This window comes from Rhincodon typus, chromosome 46 (assembly GCF_021869965.1).
Source record: "Rhincodon typus isolate 14 chromosome 46, sRhiTyp1.1, whole genome shotgun sequence".
Taxonomy (NCBI): domain Eukaryota; kingdom Metazoa; phylum Chordata; class Chondrichthyes; order Orectolobiformes; family Rhincodontidae; genus Rhincodon; species Rhincodon typus.
The window spans coordinates 7,637,187-7,655,865 of record NC_063377.1 but is presented as its reverse complement, the minus strand read 5'-3'; the positions used below and the strand labels follow the sequence as shown (position 1 = coordinate 7,655,865).

At 43.8% G+C, this 18,679-nt stretch overlaps 1 protein-coding gene across 3 annotated transcripts in view; it reads right to left on the bottom strand.

Moving 5' to 3' along the window:
- Positions 1 to 18,679, bottom strand: part of LOC109917350 (BCL2/adenovirus E1B 19 kDa protein-interacting protein 2-like) — a 56,679-nt gene that overhangs the window by 24,089 nt on the left and 13,911 nt on the right. For 2 of the 3 annotated variants that reach the window (XM_020517162.2, XM_020517163.2), the window contains exon 2: positions 1,859 to 1,954. In XM_020517162.2, the coding sequence (XP_020372751.1) occupies positions 1,859 to 1,954 (96 nt within the window). Of the gene's footprint in view, positions 1 to 1,858; positions 1,955 to 6,920; positions 7,055 to 18,679 lie in introns of those variants that run through there. The other variant, XM_048620395.1, reaches the window with a different exon arrangement.

The following is an 18,679-nucleotide window of genomic DNA, read 5'->3' as shown; positions in this document are numbered from 1 at the left end:
TTATTTCGGAACCCCCTTCCCCTCCCCCTTTTCTGATGAAGGGTCTAGGCCTGAAACGTCAGCCTCTCTGCTCCTGTGATGCTGCTTGGCCTGCTGTGTTCATCCAGCCCTGCACCTTGTTGTCTTGTGTACGATAACCAGCCAGCTCGGCGAACAAGCCAACAGCCCTATGCCAGTGACATCATGTTAGCATAACATTAAATTTTTAATCTAGGAGAACACAGCAACAATTATAACCAGTGCACAAACATTTTTAGCAGGACAGTCCAGGTTTCAACGGAAAGAAGGCTAATTTACACTGACTGCACAGGGACCCAGAATTTTACTGTCACTGGAAGTGTTGATTTGAAATTTGACTAATCATAGTCTGATCACAAGAGCACGTGTAATCGTTGTTGTGTGTTTTCCTGGACTTTACAACCAGTTTAAAATTTAACATTGGTAATCCTTGACGTTTGGATAGTTGTTTGGGCAGGCCAGACACAGTTGTTTGTACCGTATTGATCAAGTGCAATTCTTGCCTTTTGTCCTCCAACTATTGATTGCATTACCCGTAAATGCAGCTTCTTGGATAACAGTCCGACTCCCTTCTGTAAAGCTCAATTGAACCTGCCTTCACCACAATCTCTGGCTGTACATTCTCGATCTTACCAAAAAAGGCACTATATCAATTGCAAGTCATTCTTTGCGTGGAAAGGAAGAAATGCTAGGTTTCTGCTTCTCAGCTTGCCCTTTTGACCCAGGTTACTGAAACTCACTATCTTAGCATTTGACCATGCAAAAGAATATATTGTTACGTGAACACTGTTCACTGGGCAACATGCCTTTATCACTTTGGAGGGTGCCTATTTAAAACTAAGAAAGGAGGAGAGCAGTTTTATAATTACTGCTTAAAATCAGGAATCCCCTACTCTCACTCCCCAGTTTCATGTTTCACTCCTATCTAGGAAGAAGGTGAACAAAGTGAAGGGGGCAGCACGGTGGCTCAGTGGTTAGCACCGCTGTCTCACGGCACCAGGGATCCGGGTTCGACTCTGCCCTCCGTCAACTGTCTATGTGGAGTCTGCCCGTTCTTCCTGTGTCTGCATGGGTTTCCTCCAGATGCTGTGTTTCCTCCCACAGTCCAAAGATATGCAGGTTAGGACTGACTGTGCTAAACTTGCCCATAGTGTCCAGGGATGTGCAGACTAGGTGGATTAGCCACATGAAATGCAGGATTACAGGGATAGAGTAGTGGGTGACAGTCTGGGTGGGGTGCTTTTCGGAGGGTCAGTGTGGACTCAAATGGACTGAATGGCCTGCTTCCACACTGTATGGATTCTATGAAGAAGAGATCATTCAGCGCCAGCAGGCCGGTTCCACAGTTCAGTTAGATCATGACTGCTGTCATATCAACCCATCTTGGTTGTGGATTCCCCCAGCAAACACTTGTCAAATCTCAAGTCTTGAAATTTGCAGTTTCAAGCCTCAACAATTTTTCTGGTGAGAAAGTGAGTTCCAGATTCCCACTTCCCTTTGCATGAGGAAATGCTTCCTGACCTCTTGTTTTGGAATCCCTTTCCACTCTCACCCCTGCCAAGAGAAAATAGTTTCTCACTGTCGACCCGAACGAATCCAGTATTCAAACTGAATAAGCTTCTATACTTAAAGGAATATAGGCCTAACATAAACACCTTCTCCTGTTAATTTAGCCCTTTTTGTTTTAGTTGCAAAGGGATTTTCACTTTAGGGAATGACCGTATTAAATTGATGCACACCAAATTAAAAGTAAAATTAAACACAGAGAAAGATGACATTCCCTTTGAAAGCAAAAAGCCCCCTACCCCCACTTAGAACTACATGGAAGGCATGATCTTACTTGGGAAATTCCTCATCCTGCCACTCTTCCCGGAGTTCCATATCCTCGATCCTAACACCTGGAGAGCTCGGGTTCTCCAACTGTTCCTTCGGTAGGCTGAAATAGTAAAGTTTGTAGTGAGCCAATGGTTTGCCAACTCTTGGGATGGAGGAGGTCAATGAAAGCCGAGACTTCCCAAAGTGGGGGTGCAAGATGACCTTACAGAAGTTCATTAAATCCCGAGGAGCATAGATAAGGTGAATGGCAGATGTCTTTTCCGGAAGGTGAGTGATTTCAAGTCTAGGGAGCGTGTTTTTAAGGTGAGAGGAGAAAGATTTAAAAAAAAAAGACACAAGGGGCAATTTGTTTTACACAGATAGTGGTTCGTGTGTGGAATGAACTTCTAGAGGAAGGGGTGGATATGGCTACAGTTACAACATTTAGAAGACAGTTGGATAAGTACATGAATAAGAAATGTTTGGAGGGATGTGGGCCAGGTGCAGGCAGGTGGGACTGGTTTAGTTTGGGATCATGTTCAGCATGGACTGGTTGGACTGAAGGGGGTCTGTTTCCATGCAGTATGACTCTATAAGAGTTGGATGGTGTGTGCGTGTGTGTGATGGTCAGGGGGTGTAAGGACCGCGAGCTGAAACATCTTTGGATCACCAGTTCCGAGGCCACCACAGGTCTCCAATCAAGTTACAACAGCCACTACTACTGCTCCAATGGGTGCTGACTCTCATGGCGAGCCATCCCTCCCAGATTTCCAACCCACACCCAACAGCTGTACCCCCACTGCCGTTCCCCCACACCTCCAACCTTTCACAGGTCTCTCCTCATTGACACCCCCAGACCCATCCAAGCCATCATGGATCTCAGAGAGAGGCTGCAATAATTATGAAGTCTTGGGTAAGACAAAGAAAAAAGTTTGAGAAGCGCTGTGTCAGTGACTCCAATTATCAACATTGTTCCCCCCAACCACTCGATTGTGAATTGTTCCAAATGGCACCAGAGTTACAAGACTGTGTGTTTGCATAGAGCGTGTTTGTCAGGTTGTGGCACAACAACAAACCCAAGTCAGAAGGTTGTGGGTTTGACTTCTCCACGCTGGAGAGTTGAACCAAAATCCCAGGCTCATGCTGCTGACGCAGTACTGGTGGAGTGCTGCACTGCCGGTGGGTCAGCGCAAAGGGTGGGAGGTGACCTTATAGAGGGCAAGTGCCATTTTCCTAGGGTGGGGGATTTCAAGACGAGGGGACATTTATTTAAGGTGTGGGAAGAAAGAAAGATTTAAAAAAGACGTGAAGGGCAATTTTTTTTTTGTTTGTTTTTTTACACACAGTGGTTCATGTGTGAAATGAACTTCCAGAGGAAGTGGTGGTTGCAGATGCAGTTCAAACATTTAAAAGACATATGGATAAGTACATGAATAAGAAATGTTTGGAGGGATATGGGCCAAGTCCAGGCAGGTGGGACTAGTTTAGTTTGGGATCACAATCGGTATGGATGGATCTGTTTCTGTGCTGTATGACTCCACTCTATGAAGGATGGCGTACTGGTGAGTAGGAGAGAGAAAACTGAGAGGGGCTGACCTGATCAAAGTCATTAAAATTCTGCAATGGTTCCATAGATCTAGATATGTTTTCACTTTTTTTTATTGTAGGGGATGAAAGAAGGGAGGGTGGTTAACAGACACCAAAATTATTAAGACTATCACAAATAAATTCAATCATGAACTCAGGAAAAATATCTCACCCAGAGTTCACAAATTATGTAGAACCTGCTCCTAAGGGAGTGGTTGCAGCAAACAGCAGAGATGCATTGAATGGGGAAGCTCGATAAGCATGAGGTAGGAAAGAAATAGAAGGATAGGATGGCATTGTAGAGGGATGACAAGGTATAGGAAACATTATCATGGGACTGAATCCTTTTTAGTGCTATTTCTCCTATATAGCATGAGCACCAATAGACAAGAGACTCCTGACAACGCAGCTATACCAGTGTGTGCGTAGCAAATGCTGGATAGTTAAAAAAAAATTATCTTACGCTCTTAAACAAACACACAGGCCCAAGCTTGTTTACAATGTGGAACAATTAAACTAAAAGCAAGCTTTGAGCGAGAGAGAAAGAGATTTTCCAGTCTACTGCCTCAGTGCTGATGGAGTACTTCAATTACTTAGCATGTGCAACAAGGCAGGGAGATTACAGAAACAATAAGTGCTGGAGCTTAGGAGTGAGCTGGGTTATAAAGCCATGTGTGTTAATTTAAGAAAATTAAAAATCAGTCATTGTGGTCAGGTGTTATTCCTGCCAAACTCGTTTGTCTATCTTTGAAGAGGAATACATTTTTAAAGCCCCCCACAAATCTACAACATCTACCATTTGGAAGAACAAGGGCAGCAAATACATGGGAACATCACCACAAGCAAGTTCCCCTCATCCTGACTTGGAACTAGTTTGGCCACTCCTTCAGTGCCACTGCATCAATATTCTAGTACTCTGTCCCCAGTAGTGGATGATACCTGCATCATACAAGAAGGCACCTCCTTCTCAAGGGCTAATAAATACTGGCCTGACCAGCGATGTCCCACGAACAAAATTTTTCAAAAAGATGTAACTCAGACCCTCCTTGTAAATCAAGGGGTTAAAATGTCTGGGTTCCTTCTATATTCTCCCCAGTGTCTGGGTGAAAAAATTTCTCCTGAATTCCCAATTGCGTTTATGTGTGAAGGTCTTATATTGAAGGCCCTCCCATCATAGTTCTCCTGCTACTCTAGTCTTCATCCAAAAGCGCCATGGGATCCTCTCTCATCACCCGAAAGGCCATTCTGTGGCCGTCTTATTCGGGAAACAACACATCTGACAGTGCTCGCTCATTATTATGTTCAGGTCATCTGAAAGCTATTTCTAAATGAAAGTAGAGCAGAGGTTAAGTTCTAGGCAAATCAGGCAGAGTCAATATGATTTTGTGAAAGATAAATCATATTTGACTAAGCTACTGGAGTTCTTTGTGTTGTGGATAAAGAGAAACTGGTCGACATACCGTATTTTGATTTCCAGAAGGTATCAGGGAAAATAAAAGCCCATGGTATGAGGGGTAGTAAATTGGCCAGCTAACAGGAAGCAGAGAGTAGTCATAAATGGTTTTCTTTTCTGTTTGGTGAATCACAGAAAACTAGTATGCAAGTATGAATCACAAGAGAACTAGTACAGTTAGTAACAAAGAAAGCAAATGGAATCTTGGCATAGATTGCTAAAGAAATAGAGTATAAAAGTAAGAGGTGTTGCTGCAACTGTATAAGACATTAATGAGATCACACATGGAATATTGCTTACAATTTTGGTCCGTTACTTGAGGGGGGATGCAGTTGTATTGGAGGCAATTCAGAGGTTCACTAGATTGATTCCAGAGATGAGGGGTTTGTCTTATGAAGAGAGATTGAGCATTTTAGGTCTATACTATCTGAAGTTTAGAAGAATGAAAGGAGATCTAATTGAGGTATACAAAGATGCTAAAGGGACGTAGATGCAAAGTACACGTAGAAGCAAAGTATACGTAGAAATGTTGTTTCTTGATGTGAGAATGAGAGGTCGTAGTTTAAGGATAAGGGGTAGCAGATTTAAAACAGAGATGAGGAGAAATTACTTCTCTCAAAGGGTCGTGAATCCGTGGAATTTACCAACCCAGAGTACAGTGGATGTTGGACAGTGAATAAATTTAAGAAGGAGATAGACAGATTTTTTAATTAGAAATGGGTTGACGGGTTATGGAGAGCGGGCTGAAACGAGATTAGGCATGTTCATATCAAATTGCAGAGTAGGCTCAAGGGGCTGAATTGCCTACTACCGTTCTTAGTTCTTATGGTGAGCTGTAATGACCAGCACGGCTCCACAAATTAAATGGAGTTTATCTAAGGTACCTGGTTTGGGACTGTACTGGTCTCTGGGTTAGCCACAAAGAAAGATTGAAGGTTTATACAGGACCTTTCTTGACCCCAAAGCGTTTAACAAGAAGGTATCTCGGAAGTACAGTGTTGAAAACCAGGCAGGCACAGAAAGATCCCACAAAGACTTGTGGTAGCGACCCAGATTGCCTGCTTTTTATGTATTGCTCCAAAGACAAATATCGGCCCCACTGCACCAGGGAGAAGTCAGCTGCTCCTCTTCAGAATCGTGTCACGGGATCTTTGATGCTCACCTGAGAGAGTGGGGCATGGGCCTTGGTTTGACATCTCAGTCAAAAAACGCACCTCCAACAATGCAGCACTCCCTCTGGTGTTAGCACTGGGTATGTTGGCCTGAATGGAGGCTTGGTTCTACAAAGCGGGTCCTTGAACCCCAGAGTGACAACGGAGACACGGCTGACGGACAGTAGGTCAGACTATGAGAAACAAGTTCCCTAAATGGTAGAGAGCTCAGGGGTGGGGCAAGGCTGGGGTGAGGGAGGGGGAAGCTCTGACCGTGTAATTCTTTGTGTTATTTTCTTTAGAAAGGATTCTCTGCTGAAGGGCATGGGGTTTCTTGTCCTCAGCAGAACATGTTTTTGCACGTTGCTAGATCTCAGTATGCTCCTGTGGCGGTGACTCAGGAATATCTGCAATGAAACACAGTCAGTCGGGTTTGTCTGATTGATGTTTTCAGTAATGCAGTGTCGGGACTGAGAGAGAGAGAGAGAAGAGGAAAGTATTTGGAAAGTAAGAATGTTACTAAAGAGGAAAGGGATCAGGGAGCTTAGTTTAAAACCTTTGAAAACTGCTTGAAATGTCAAAACATTCAGGGCTATAGACCAAGTGTTGGAAAGTGGAACAACGGTAGATTTAGAGCGTTTTTTTGACAGATGGGCTGAAGGGTCTCTACTTTGTGATGCTATGAAATGCTAAACAGGAACCAACAAAATTGATTAAATGCAGCACCATTTAAAATTTACAATATACTGTTCCTTTATATTTTAATAAAAACCACAAGTAACTTGATGCCTTGAATACAATGCCCTGAATGCATCAGAAGAAAAACTGGTCCATCAAAAAACTTAGGACTAAAGCTGCTGTACACCCAGTCGCTTCAGTTTTCAAATGGCACTTACCCCAAGCTTGGCAATTAACTTATTGTCTGACCCAGCAAAGGACGAAATTTTCCAGATGTTTCAACTTTCTCCTTTCGAACATAAAAGACAGCCTTGCTGTATGCTACAGAACAGACTGTAGGCTGTTTACGTCATCGTAGCTCACCTGGGACCTGGGCATGTACTGAACAGCCACACCTATCAGTTCCAGTTACCCAGGCAACCCGACACGCAATTCTGCTTTATCTGCCACTGACGGTATGAATTAGAAAGCTTACAACAGCAAATCCCTCACGCTCTCTCTCTCTGGCCTCACTGACAAGGTGTTCAAAGGGTAGCGACGAGCTATTTCCTCTCGTGTAGAGGACAGTGTATCAGAAAGCACTTCCTCACACAGAGGGCAGCAGAAATCTGGAACCCTTTCCTTCCAAAAAGAAAAACTTTAGAGTCATATTGAACTCAAAGTGTTAACTCTATTTCTCTCCCTACAGATGTTGCCAGATTTGCTGAGTTTCTCCAGCACTGTCTGTTTTGACTCCAAAAAGCTGGGGTGAAGTGGGTCAGATTAAAATTCTCAGAACTGATATAGAAACTTTTTTTTTGGGTTACTCGTTTTAAGGGCTATGAAACCAAAGTGAGATGATGGGAGCTTCTTTTTTATTCATTCATGGGATGAGGGCATCGCTGGCAAGACCAGCATTTGTTGCCCATCCCTAATTGCCCAGAGGGCAGTTAAGAGTCTGGAGTCACATGTAGGCCAGATCTGGTAAGGATGACAGTTTCCTCCCCTAAAGCAAATTAGTGAACTACATGTGGTTTTCCAACAATTGACAATGGATTCATGGTCATCATTAGACTCTTAATTCCAGATTCTTTATTCAAACCTGGATCCCCAGAACATTACCTGGTCTCTGGATTAGCACTCCAGCGATAATACCATTTGGCTGTCACCTCCCCTTGATAAGGTACAAATCAGTCATGAACAAATTAAATGATGGAAGAGACTGGAGGGGCTGAATGGCCTCCTCTTAATTGATGTTGAGAGGCAAAAGGAACTGAAGCCTCCTTCTCCTCCTCTTTCCCCAACTCCTATCCAGTGCACCACTGCAAGTAGATAAAGCTCTTGTGGCTAAAGGTATCAAGGAATATGGGGTGTGGGGGTGATCGGGGTGTTGGACCTGATGATCAGCCATGGTGCAGAAGGCATTTGGTAGGCTTGCCTTCGTTAGTCAGTGCATTATGTATAGGAGTTGGGACGCCATATTGTGGCTGTACAAGACATTGGTTAGACCAGTTTTGGAATGCTGCGTACAATTTTGGTCTCCCTGCTATAGGAAAGATGTTGTTTCCCTAGAAAGGGTGCAGAAGAAAATTAGAAGTGTGGTGCCGGGACTGGAAGGTTTGAGTTATAAGGAGAGCTTTGGAGGCCTATTTGGAGGGGTGACCTGGTAGAGGTTTATAAAATCATGAAGGGCATGAATAAAGTGAATAGCCAAGGTCTTTTTCCCAGGGTAGGAGAGCCTGAAACTAGAGGGCAAAGGTATAAGGTGAGAGGAAAGATTTAAAAAGGGACCTGAGAGACAACTTTTTCAAGCAGAGGGTGGTGTGTGTATGGAATGAGCTGCCAGAGGAAGTGGTGGAGGCTGGTACAATACAACATTTAAAAGACATTTGGAAAGGTTCATGAACAGGAAGGGTTTAGAGGGATACGGGTTAAATGCAGGCAAATGGGACTAAATTAATTTTGGAAACCTAGTTGGCATTGGACCAAAGGTTCTGCTTCTGTGCTGTGTAAGTCAATGACTATGACAGTTGGTCAGCATGAACAAGTTAGACCGAAGGGTCTGTTTCAGTGCTGTATGACTCTATATTGAATGGCAGAGCAGGCTCGAGGGGTTGAATGACCTACTGCTGCTCCTATCTTCTATATTAAAATTGTGCATGTGTTCCTTTCTTTGCCAGAGAGCCGTACAGCCTGGCTAATTAAATATTTACATATGAACATACAAAAGCATGGGATCAAAAGTACTACACTCAAGCCTGCTCCACCATTCAATAAGATTGCGGTTAATTGGTTTGGTGTTTCAAATTACATATTTCTATCTACCTCCAATAATCCTCAAAATCCCTGCCTAACAAGAAATATTCAATGACCCTGCCTTCGTTGCCTTGTGAGGCAGAGTTCCAAAGTTGCATCATTTTTAAATAGTGCTGTCTAGTTCTGGACTGAACCACAAGGGGAAACATCCTTTCCATGTCCCTCTTGTCAAGACCATTCAGGACCTTATACACTTCAATCAAGTCACCTTCATTCTGCTGGACTTCACTGGAAACATGACCAGACTATCCAAACTATCTTTACAAGGCAACTCTCTTATTCCAAACTAGCACTGGGGACTTGAACCCTGAACTACGAGATTTAAAGCCTGAGGTTTTACTGAGCCACCAGACTTGCCTAACCCACTCATTCCATGTATCAATCTAATAAACCTCCTCTTTATTGTCTCCACTGCTTCCACATCCCTCCTTAAATTAGGAGACCAAAACTGCACACAGTTTTCGAGATATGGTCTCACCAATGCCCTGTATGACAGAAGCATAACACTCTTAACTTTATCAAAAATAGAAATTGTTGGAAAAGCAATTTTTGTTTTACTCGCAAAAGGATTTTCATTTTAGGGAACAACCATATTAAAGGCAAAAACAAAAACAGAAATTGCTGGGAAAGCTCAACAGGTCTGGCAGCATCTGTGGAGAGAAATCAGAGTTAAACTTTCAAGTCGATTGACCCTTCGTCAGACCTGCAGTTCTGAGAAAGGGTCACTCAATCCAAAACATTAACTCAGATTTCGCTCCACAGATGCTGCCAGATCTGCTGAGCTTTTCCAGTAATCTCTGTTTTTGTTTCTGATTTACCAAATCCGCAATTCTTTCAGCTTTTATTCTTACCTTTATGTTCAATTACTCTCATAATCAAGGATAGCATTCCATTAGCCGCAGAGTCAAACAGCACAGAAACAGACCCTTTGGTCCAACTCGTCCAAGTTTCCCAAACTAAAATATGTACCTGAACAAATGTCAACCTGTTTGGAAATGCTATTACACAGCCCTGGAGCAGATGGGACTTGTACACAGACTCCTGGATCAGAGGTAGTGACACCAACAGCCCCTTACCCAAAGGTACTATGATACCTGATTGATGCACAGTGGGGGAAGAGAAATTCCCCCATTCCATCTCCCTTCTGCAAAAATCAATTCAATATATGGTCCCCACCCTTCTTAATTACTTGCAACACCTGCGTACTAACTTTTTGGTGATTTACTGCACTAAGTACCTTTGAGTTCTGCAGGAGCTCTTTGTTGAGGTAATACTATTTCTTTATCATTTGAAACGAACAACTCCACATTTATCAAGTTATTAATATACATTGTAAAATGCTGAAACCCCAGCACAGATCCCTGGTAGGGCACAACTTATTGCATCTTGCCAAATCAGAGAAACATCCATTTTTTGCACATCTCCGCTCCTTCCAGCCAGCCAATTTTCTATCCATTCAAGTATGTTATGTCCTATACCATGAACTTCTACTGTGCACAGCAACCTTTAATACGGCATCTCGTCAAATGCCTTCTGGAAATCGAATACATACAGGCTTCCCTTTACCCACGGTGCACATTAGAACATAGAACAGTACAGCACAGTACAGGCCCTTTGGCCCATGATGTTGTGCCGACCTATTATCCTACTAAGATCAATCTACCCTGCATACCTTACATTTTACTATCCTCCAGGTGCCTATCCAAGAGTCGCTTAAAAGTCTCTAATGTATCTGACTCCACTTCCACTGCTGGCAGCGCATTCCACACACCCACCACTTTGTGTAAAGAACCTACCTCCGACATCTCCCCTATACCTTCCTCCAATCACCTTAAAATTATGCCCTCTTGTCATAGTCATTTCCGCCATGGGAAAAAGTCACTGATTATCCACGCTACCTATGCCTCTCATCATCTTGTACACCTCTATCAAGTCACCTCTCATCCTTCTTCGCTCCAATGAAAAAAGCCCTAGCTCCCGCAACCTTTCCTCATAAGACCTGCTCTCCAGTCCAGGCAGCATTCTGGTAAATCCCCTCTGCACCCTCTCTGAAGCTTCCACATCTTTCCTGTAATGAGGTGACCAGAACTGAACACGATATTCCAAGTGTGGTCTAACCAGAGTTTTATAGAGCTACAGCATAATCTCACGGTTCTTAAACTCAATTCCCCTGCCATTAATCCATCAAAGAAACTGCGATAAATTAAACAGACCTGATTTCCCTTTCACAAAATCTCACTGACTCTTCCCAATTACTGTGCATGTTTCTAATTAACCAGCTAGAACGTGTTTAATGATTGAATCTAAACCATCCCCTTGACTGACATCAAGCCAACTGGCTTGTAGTTTCCTTTTGTCCATCTCCCTCCCTTCTTGAATTGAGGATTTATGTTTTGCAACTTTTCAGTCTGATGGAATTTTCCCAGAATCTCACCAACTTTGCAAAACTAAACCAACACATCTCCTATGTCTTTAGCCACCTCTTTTAAGACTCTGCAACTGGGGTAATTATCAGGCCACAGCTCCAACAGTTTGCTCAGTCCCACTTTCCTCGTGATTGTGATTTTACTACCTTCCACCTCCTGATGTACAACTGTGACTGAATTTTTATCAAATATCTTTAATAGTGGACAAAGTCAGAAGTAACACAACACAATGTTATAGTCCAACAGGTTTATTTAAAAATCACAAGCTTTCGGAGTGCTGCTCCTTTGTCAGATGTAGTGAGAGAAGTGTCCGCAAACAAACTCCGTGTGCTGTCCTTGCACTGCACCTGACAAAGGGGCTGCACTATGAAAGCTTGTGATTTCCAATAAACCTGTTGGACTGTAACCTGGTGTCTTCTAACTTTGTTCATCCCAGTTCAACACCGGCACCTTGACATCCTCAAAAGTGAAGAGAGAAATGAAATATTCATTAACTTAATTCAATGTTTAGAGTCATAGTTATTCAGACTGGAAACAGACCCTTCGGTCCAACTCATCCTTGCTGACCAGATATCCTAAACTGATCTAGTCCCATTTGCCAGCATTTGGCACATATCCCTCTAAACCCTCCCTATTCACATACCCACACAGATGCCTTTTAAATGTTGTCATTGTACCTGTCTCCACCACTTCCTCTGGCAGCTCGTTCCATACACACACCACCCTCTGTTGCCCCTCAGGTTTCTTTTAAATCTTTCCCCTCTCATCTTAAACCTAAACCTTAACATCTGCTATTAGCTCCTCATTCTCACGCTTTGTAAAGGAACCAGCATTCACTTTACTTAAACATTTCCTTTTTGAATGCGCAGAAACTCTTACTATCTAATTTTACATTTCTAGCTAGTTTTCTCATTCTCTGATGTCTTTCTCCTGGTTAATCTTTTAGACTTTCTTAATCATTCCTTATATTCTGTCCAATAATCTGACGCATGCAGTTCACTTCAGCTTTTATGCCCACGTAGTTACCCGTATTTAAGCTCAAAATACCATTTGTAGACTCGTTTGTTTCTCTTCCAAACTGAATTGTATTGTGGTCACTGCCACCTAGGATGCCTTTACTGTAAAGTCATTATTTAATGCCATCACATTACACAATCCCAAGTCTAGTGTAACCCGCTTTCCAGTTAGTTTCATATTGGCTGCTGTAAGAAACTACCTTGAAAGCACTTTACGAACTCCTTCAGGGTTACCCTTGCTAATCTGATTTTTCTAGCTAATATGTAAACACTTCCCCTACCCTTCTTTGAAATAATGGCACCCTTTTACACTCATCCAAGGTGGCAAACGAGGCCTCAGTTTAACATCTTATTCCAGAAGACAGCTCGACCAACAGTGTGGCGCTCCCCTGGGACGCTGACCTTCCGACAGTGCGGCGCTTCCCCTGCACCGACCCTCCGACAGTGCGGCGCTCCCCCGGCACCGACCCTCCGACAGTGCGGCGCTGCCCCGGCACCAAATTTCCAACGGTCTTGGAGTGCTCTGACTTTTAAGCTGAAGCCTAGGAGTGGGACTTGAATCTTGCATCTTGCATCTTGTGGCTTAGAGGCGAGAGGGTTCCCATTGCTGATGCATTGTAAATGAAGATCTGCCTGTGACTGGACAAGCAAGAAAGTGACCAGGAGTGAACAGACCCATCCAGTTGGAATGATAGCAAAAGGCATTTAAGAAGGATGCTGGGGCTGGCCTTATATCAAATGGGCTGCTAACAGATGAAGGATACTGAAATGCATCTTTCTGGTACCAAGGCCAAGTCATGTTGGACGGGCTAGGTTTGTATCTGCTGCAGTTTAGACGTTTGAGAGGTGACATAATTGAAACACAAAATCCTGAGGAGTCATTATGTAAAAAATAATTCATTCGTGGGATGTGGGCATTGCCAGTAGACCAGCATTAATACCTATCCCCATGTTTGCTGTTGTTCTTCTTCAAGGGGTAGTGGTATGAAGGTGCTGTCAAAGTAGCCCTGGTGACTTGTTGCAGTGTGTCTTGTAGATGCGACACACTTAGTCGTAGAGTCATACCAGCACGGAAACAGACCTGTCGGTCCAACTCCTCCACGCCGATCTGAAATCATAAATCAATCTAGTCCCATTTGCCAACATTTGGCCCACATTCTACCATTGTGTTTCAGGTTTATGGATACACTGCTAGTCAGGTTGGCTACTTTATCCTTTACGTTGTCAAGCCTTGAGTGCTATTGGACCTCCACTCATCCAGCCAAGTAAAGATTATTCTACAACATTCCTGACTTGTGCCTTATAGCTGGCTTTAGGAAGTCAGGAAGCGAATTGCTCAGCACAGAACTCCCAGCCTTTGACCTGCTGTTGTAACCACAGTGTTTATATTATTGATCCAATTCAGTTTCTGATCGGTGATAACTCCCTCAGATGTCTCAGCAAGACTGTTAATGCAGATAGATAGATTCTCGCTTGTCGGAGATGGTCATACAATCATACAGAATGGAAACAGACCCTTTGGTCCAACTAGTCTATGCTGACCATAATCCCAAATTAAACTTGTCCCACCTGCCTGCACTTGGCCCATATCCCTCCAAACATTTCTTATTCATGTACTTTTTATCCAAATGTCTTTTAAACATAACTGTACCCACATCCAATACTTCCCCTGGAAGTTCATTCCATATATGAACTACTCTGTGTAAAAAAAAAAATTGCCCTTTGGTCCTGTTTTAAATCTCTCACCTTAAAAATATGCCCCCTAGTTTTGAACTCACCCCACCCTAGGGAAAAGATCCTTGTCATTCACCTTATCCATACCCCTCATGCTTTTATAAACCTCTAGAAGCTCACCCCTTAACATCCTACACTCTAGTAAAAAGAGTCCCAATGTTTCCAGCCTCTCCTTATAACTGAAACTCTCCTTCCCAGCAACATCTTGGTAAATCACTTCTGAACCCTCTCCAGCTTAATAATATCCTTCCTATAACAGGGCAACTAGAACTGGACACAGTACTTTATAGAGGTTTATAAAACATGAGGGGGATGGATAGGGTGAATAGCCAAGGTCTTTTTCCCAGGTTAGTGGAGTCCAAGACTACAGGGCATAGGTTTAAGGTGAGAGGGGAAAGATATAAAAGGGACCGGAGGACAATTTTCCACGCAGAAGGTAGTGCATGTAAGGAATGAGCTGCCAAAGGCGATGGTGGAGGTGGGTACAATTACAACATTTAAAAGGCATCTGGATGGATACATGAATAAGAAGGGTTGAGAGAGATATGGGCAAATGCTGCCAAATATAACTTGATTAATTTAGGATATCTGGTCAGCATGGACAAGTTGGACTGAAGGGCCGGTTTCCAAGCTGTACAAGTCTATGACTCTAAGAGGTCTGACCAATGTCCTGTGGTGATATTGTTACTTGCCACTTACGAGCCCAGGCCCAGCTATGTGTGGACATGAGTCTTGACAAGTAGGCTATGAAAAGGATGTTTCTCCTTGTTGGAATATATAAAACTAGGGGTCGCTATTTAAAAAATTAAGGGGTTACCCAATTGAGATCAAGATAAGGAGATTTTTTTTCCCCTCTCACTGTCACAAGTGTTTGGAAAATTCTTCCTCAAAAAGGTGGTGGAAGCAGAGTCTGCGAATATTTTTAAGGCAGAGGTGGTGAAAGATTATCGGAGGTTTCGGTGGGAATGTGGAGTAAACAGCCATGATGTTATTGAATGGTGAAGCAGACTAGCAGGGCTGAATGGCTTACTCTTGTTCCTTGTTTGCACAATGGTGTTGGAAAAGCGGAAGTTAACAGTAGAGCCCCTGGTACCTTCTCTGTCATTCTGCCCATGTCCTGGCTAGTCAGAGAGGGGAAAAAAAATAGAAGAAATAGAAGAAATAGGAGCAGGAGTAGGCCATTCAGTCCCTCAAGTGTGCTCATATGCCCCAGGCCTCAAATCCTCTTTTGTGCCAGCTCTTCATAGTTCTCAACTCCACCACTATTTCTAAAATCTATCTAAAATCTAGACCATTTGCCTGCTTTTGGTCCATACCCCTAAGTACCTGCCTAAATGTTTCTTAAATGACAAAACCTGCTTCCACTACTACTTCTGGCAGCCCAATCCAGATACTCACCATCCTCGGTGTGAAAAAAATTGCCCCTCTGGACCCTTTTGTATCTCTCCGCTCTCACCTGAAACCTATGCCTTCTAGTTTTAGACTCCCTTACCCTGGGGAAAAGTTGTTTGCTATCTACCTTACCTATGCCTGTCACGATTTTATAGACCTGCTCCAGGGAACAAAAAATCCCAGCCTATCCAATCTCTCTTTATAACTCAAACCTTCCAGTCCAGGTAGCATCCTAGTAAACCTTTTCTGCACTCTTTCTAGTTTATGTGGTCACTGATTATTTTAAAATTTCATTCATGAGGGCATTGCTGACTAGGCCAGTATTTATTGCCTCCCCCTAATTGCCCAGAGGGCAGTTAAGAATCAACTACTTTGGGGCGGCACGATGGCTCAGTGGTTAGCACTGCTGCCTCACAGCACCAGGGACCCGGGTTCAGTTCCACTCTTGGGCGACTGTCTGTGTGGAGTTTGCACATTCTCCCAGTGTCTTCTTCCGGGTGCTCCGGTTTCCTTCCCACAGTCCAAAGATGTACAGGCTAGGTGGATTGGCCATGCTAAATTGCCCATAGTGTTCAGGGATGTGTGGCTTAGGTGAGTTATAGGGGGATGGGTCTGGGTGGGATGTTCCATGGGTCGGTGTGGACTTGTTGGGCCGAAGGGTCTGTTTCCACACTGTAGGGATTCTATGAGATACATTGCTGTGGGTCTGGAGTCATATGTAGGCCAGACCAGGTAAGGATGGCACAAAAGCAGAAGTTGCTGGAAAAGCTCAGCGGGTCTGGCAGCATCTGTGAAGAAAAAAATCAGCGTTAACGTTTTGGGTCCGGTGACCCTTCCTCAGAACTGATGGTAGTTAGGAAAATGTCAGTTTATAAGCACAAAATAGGGAGGGGGGCAGGATAGGGACTAAACGATAGGATAGAGCCTGAAGAGAGAGAAAAGCAGTTGCATAGACAAAGGAGTTGATAACAATCTGGCTCGGAGGGTGAATAGTTGTTAATGGAGACTGTTGGTGACTGTTGGTAGTGTGTATTGGCAGGCTATGTGATAACAAGGCCTGGTGTGTGGCGTAGGAGGCTAGGACATGAGAGAGTTTAGGCCCTAAAATTATTGAACTCGATTTTGAGTCTGGAGGGCTGCAGGGTCCCCAAGTGGAAAATGAGGTGTTGTTCTTCCAGCTTGCATTGAGCTTCACTGGAAAACTGCAGCAAGCCACAGACAGAGATGTTGGCCAGGGAACAGCGTGGTGTGTTAAAGTGGCAGGTAACATGTAGTTCAGGGTCTTTTTTGTGAGCAGAACATGGATGTTCTGCGAAGCAGTCACCCATTCTATACTTTGTTTCCTTCCATAAAGGACATTAGTGAAGCAGATAGGTTTTTCCTGACAATTTACAATGGATTAGTTGTCATCATTAGAGTTTTAATTCCAGATTTTTATTGAATTCAAATTCCACCATCTGCCGTGGCAGGATTTGAACCCATGTGTCCAGAGTATTAGCCTGGGCCTCTGACTTACTCGTCCACTGACATTTCTACTATACCATCAAAAAGATTCTAGCTCTGCTTTACAGCCAGGAGTTCAAATACAGATAAGGAACACAGCATTAAGCATCTCACAAACCAATGATGAGAATGGGAAGAGGAGAGAGATTAGGAAGGACACGAGGATTGTTCAGTCATGAAGAGAAACCCCAGTGCAACAGAGAATACGGTAGCAGGTAGGAAGGAATGCAGAAGCACAAGGCCGCAGAGGTTAAATACGAAAGTTTTATTTGGATTAAAGGAACACACCCTGGAACCTTAAAATAGAATCACTTCTCAACTGGAGAACTGAAGACGGTAAGCAAGGTTCCTTCATGTACTTCCAACAATAGGGTGCTACTTTTGATGTTAAACTGCTTGAAAATTTGAGGCAGATCGCATGTTAATTCACAAATTGCAACCTTTTACCAACATTAAACCCAACGAATTGAGGTGCTGAAAATTTACAAAGTGAAACCAGCTCACTGTCTCTTGCATCAGACCTTTCTCTCCCACTCAATTTAATTAACGGAGAGTTTACTCATTGGGGTGATCTGTCATGTGCTTTCCTGGCTGTTAGAAGCCAAGATAATGGAGTGGTTGATGCGTAACCTCTATCATTCTTTTTACTGTATTTATGCATCTTCCGTCCTCTTCCTGGATGTAATTCACCTCCTCCGTGTCTTCCTGTTTAAGGACCAGAGTTATTCCTTTTGCTGCATATACCCTCACTGGATCTCAACCTTGGCTTCTTGAGCTCAAAACCCAGAGCCACGTTCCCTGTGCCGGAGGGAATGCTGTATTGATGGGTGGTGCCACAATCAGATAAGACATTACAGCAAGGTTCCACTGGCCCCCTCGATCTTCAAAGAACAATGGTAGTGAGCGGTTGGCTATTTGGGAGGTGGGGGCTGGTGGTTTCTTCCGTGTCTTGATCAACATTTATTCCTTAGCCAAGATAACCGACATCTAAATCTGATCCTCCTTGCTGACTGAAAATTGCCTCTCACAATTCCCACATTACAACAATCCACTGGGAAAACAGACACACCAACACTTGCGTTCTCGACAAGGCCAACATCCCCAGCGTCGAAGCACTGATCACCCTTGATCGGCCACGATGGGCTGGGCGCATCATCCGCATGACCGATACTAGACTCCCCAAGCAGATACTCCATTCCCAGCTCCAAAACGACAGGCGAGCCCCAGGTGGACATAGAAAGTGCTTCAGGGATACCCTCAAGGTCTCACTGATGAAGTGCACCCGGGAATCACTGGCTCAAGACCATCCAAAGTGGAGGAGGAACATCTGGGAAGGTATTGAGCACCTCGAGACTTGCCATCAGGAAAAAGCAGAAGACGGATGAAAACATGTAAGGAGCACGCTGCCGTACCAACATCCCACCAACTCCTTCCCTCGACCACCTTCTGCCCCAAGTGTAACAGAGCCTGTGGAAGCTGCATCATTCCGTACATCCACCTACGGATTCACCCCGAGAGTGGAAGAGAGTCATCATCATCTGCGAGGGACTGCCAATGATGTGATGAGAATTATTTTATTGGCAGTAAACCACTGTGGGGCCATCCTAATGT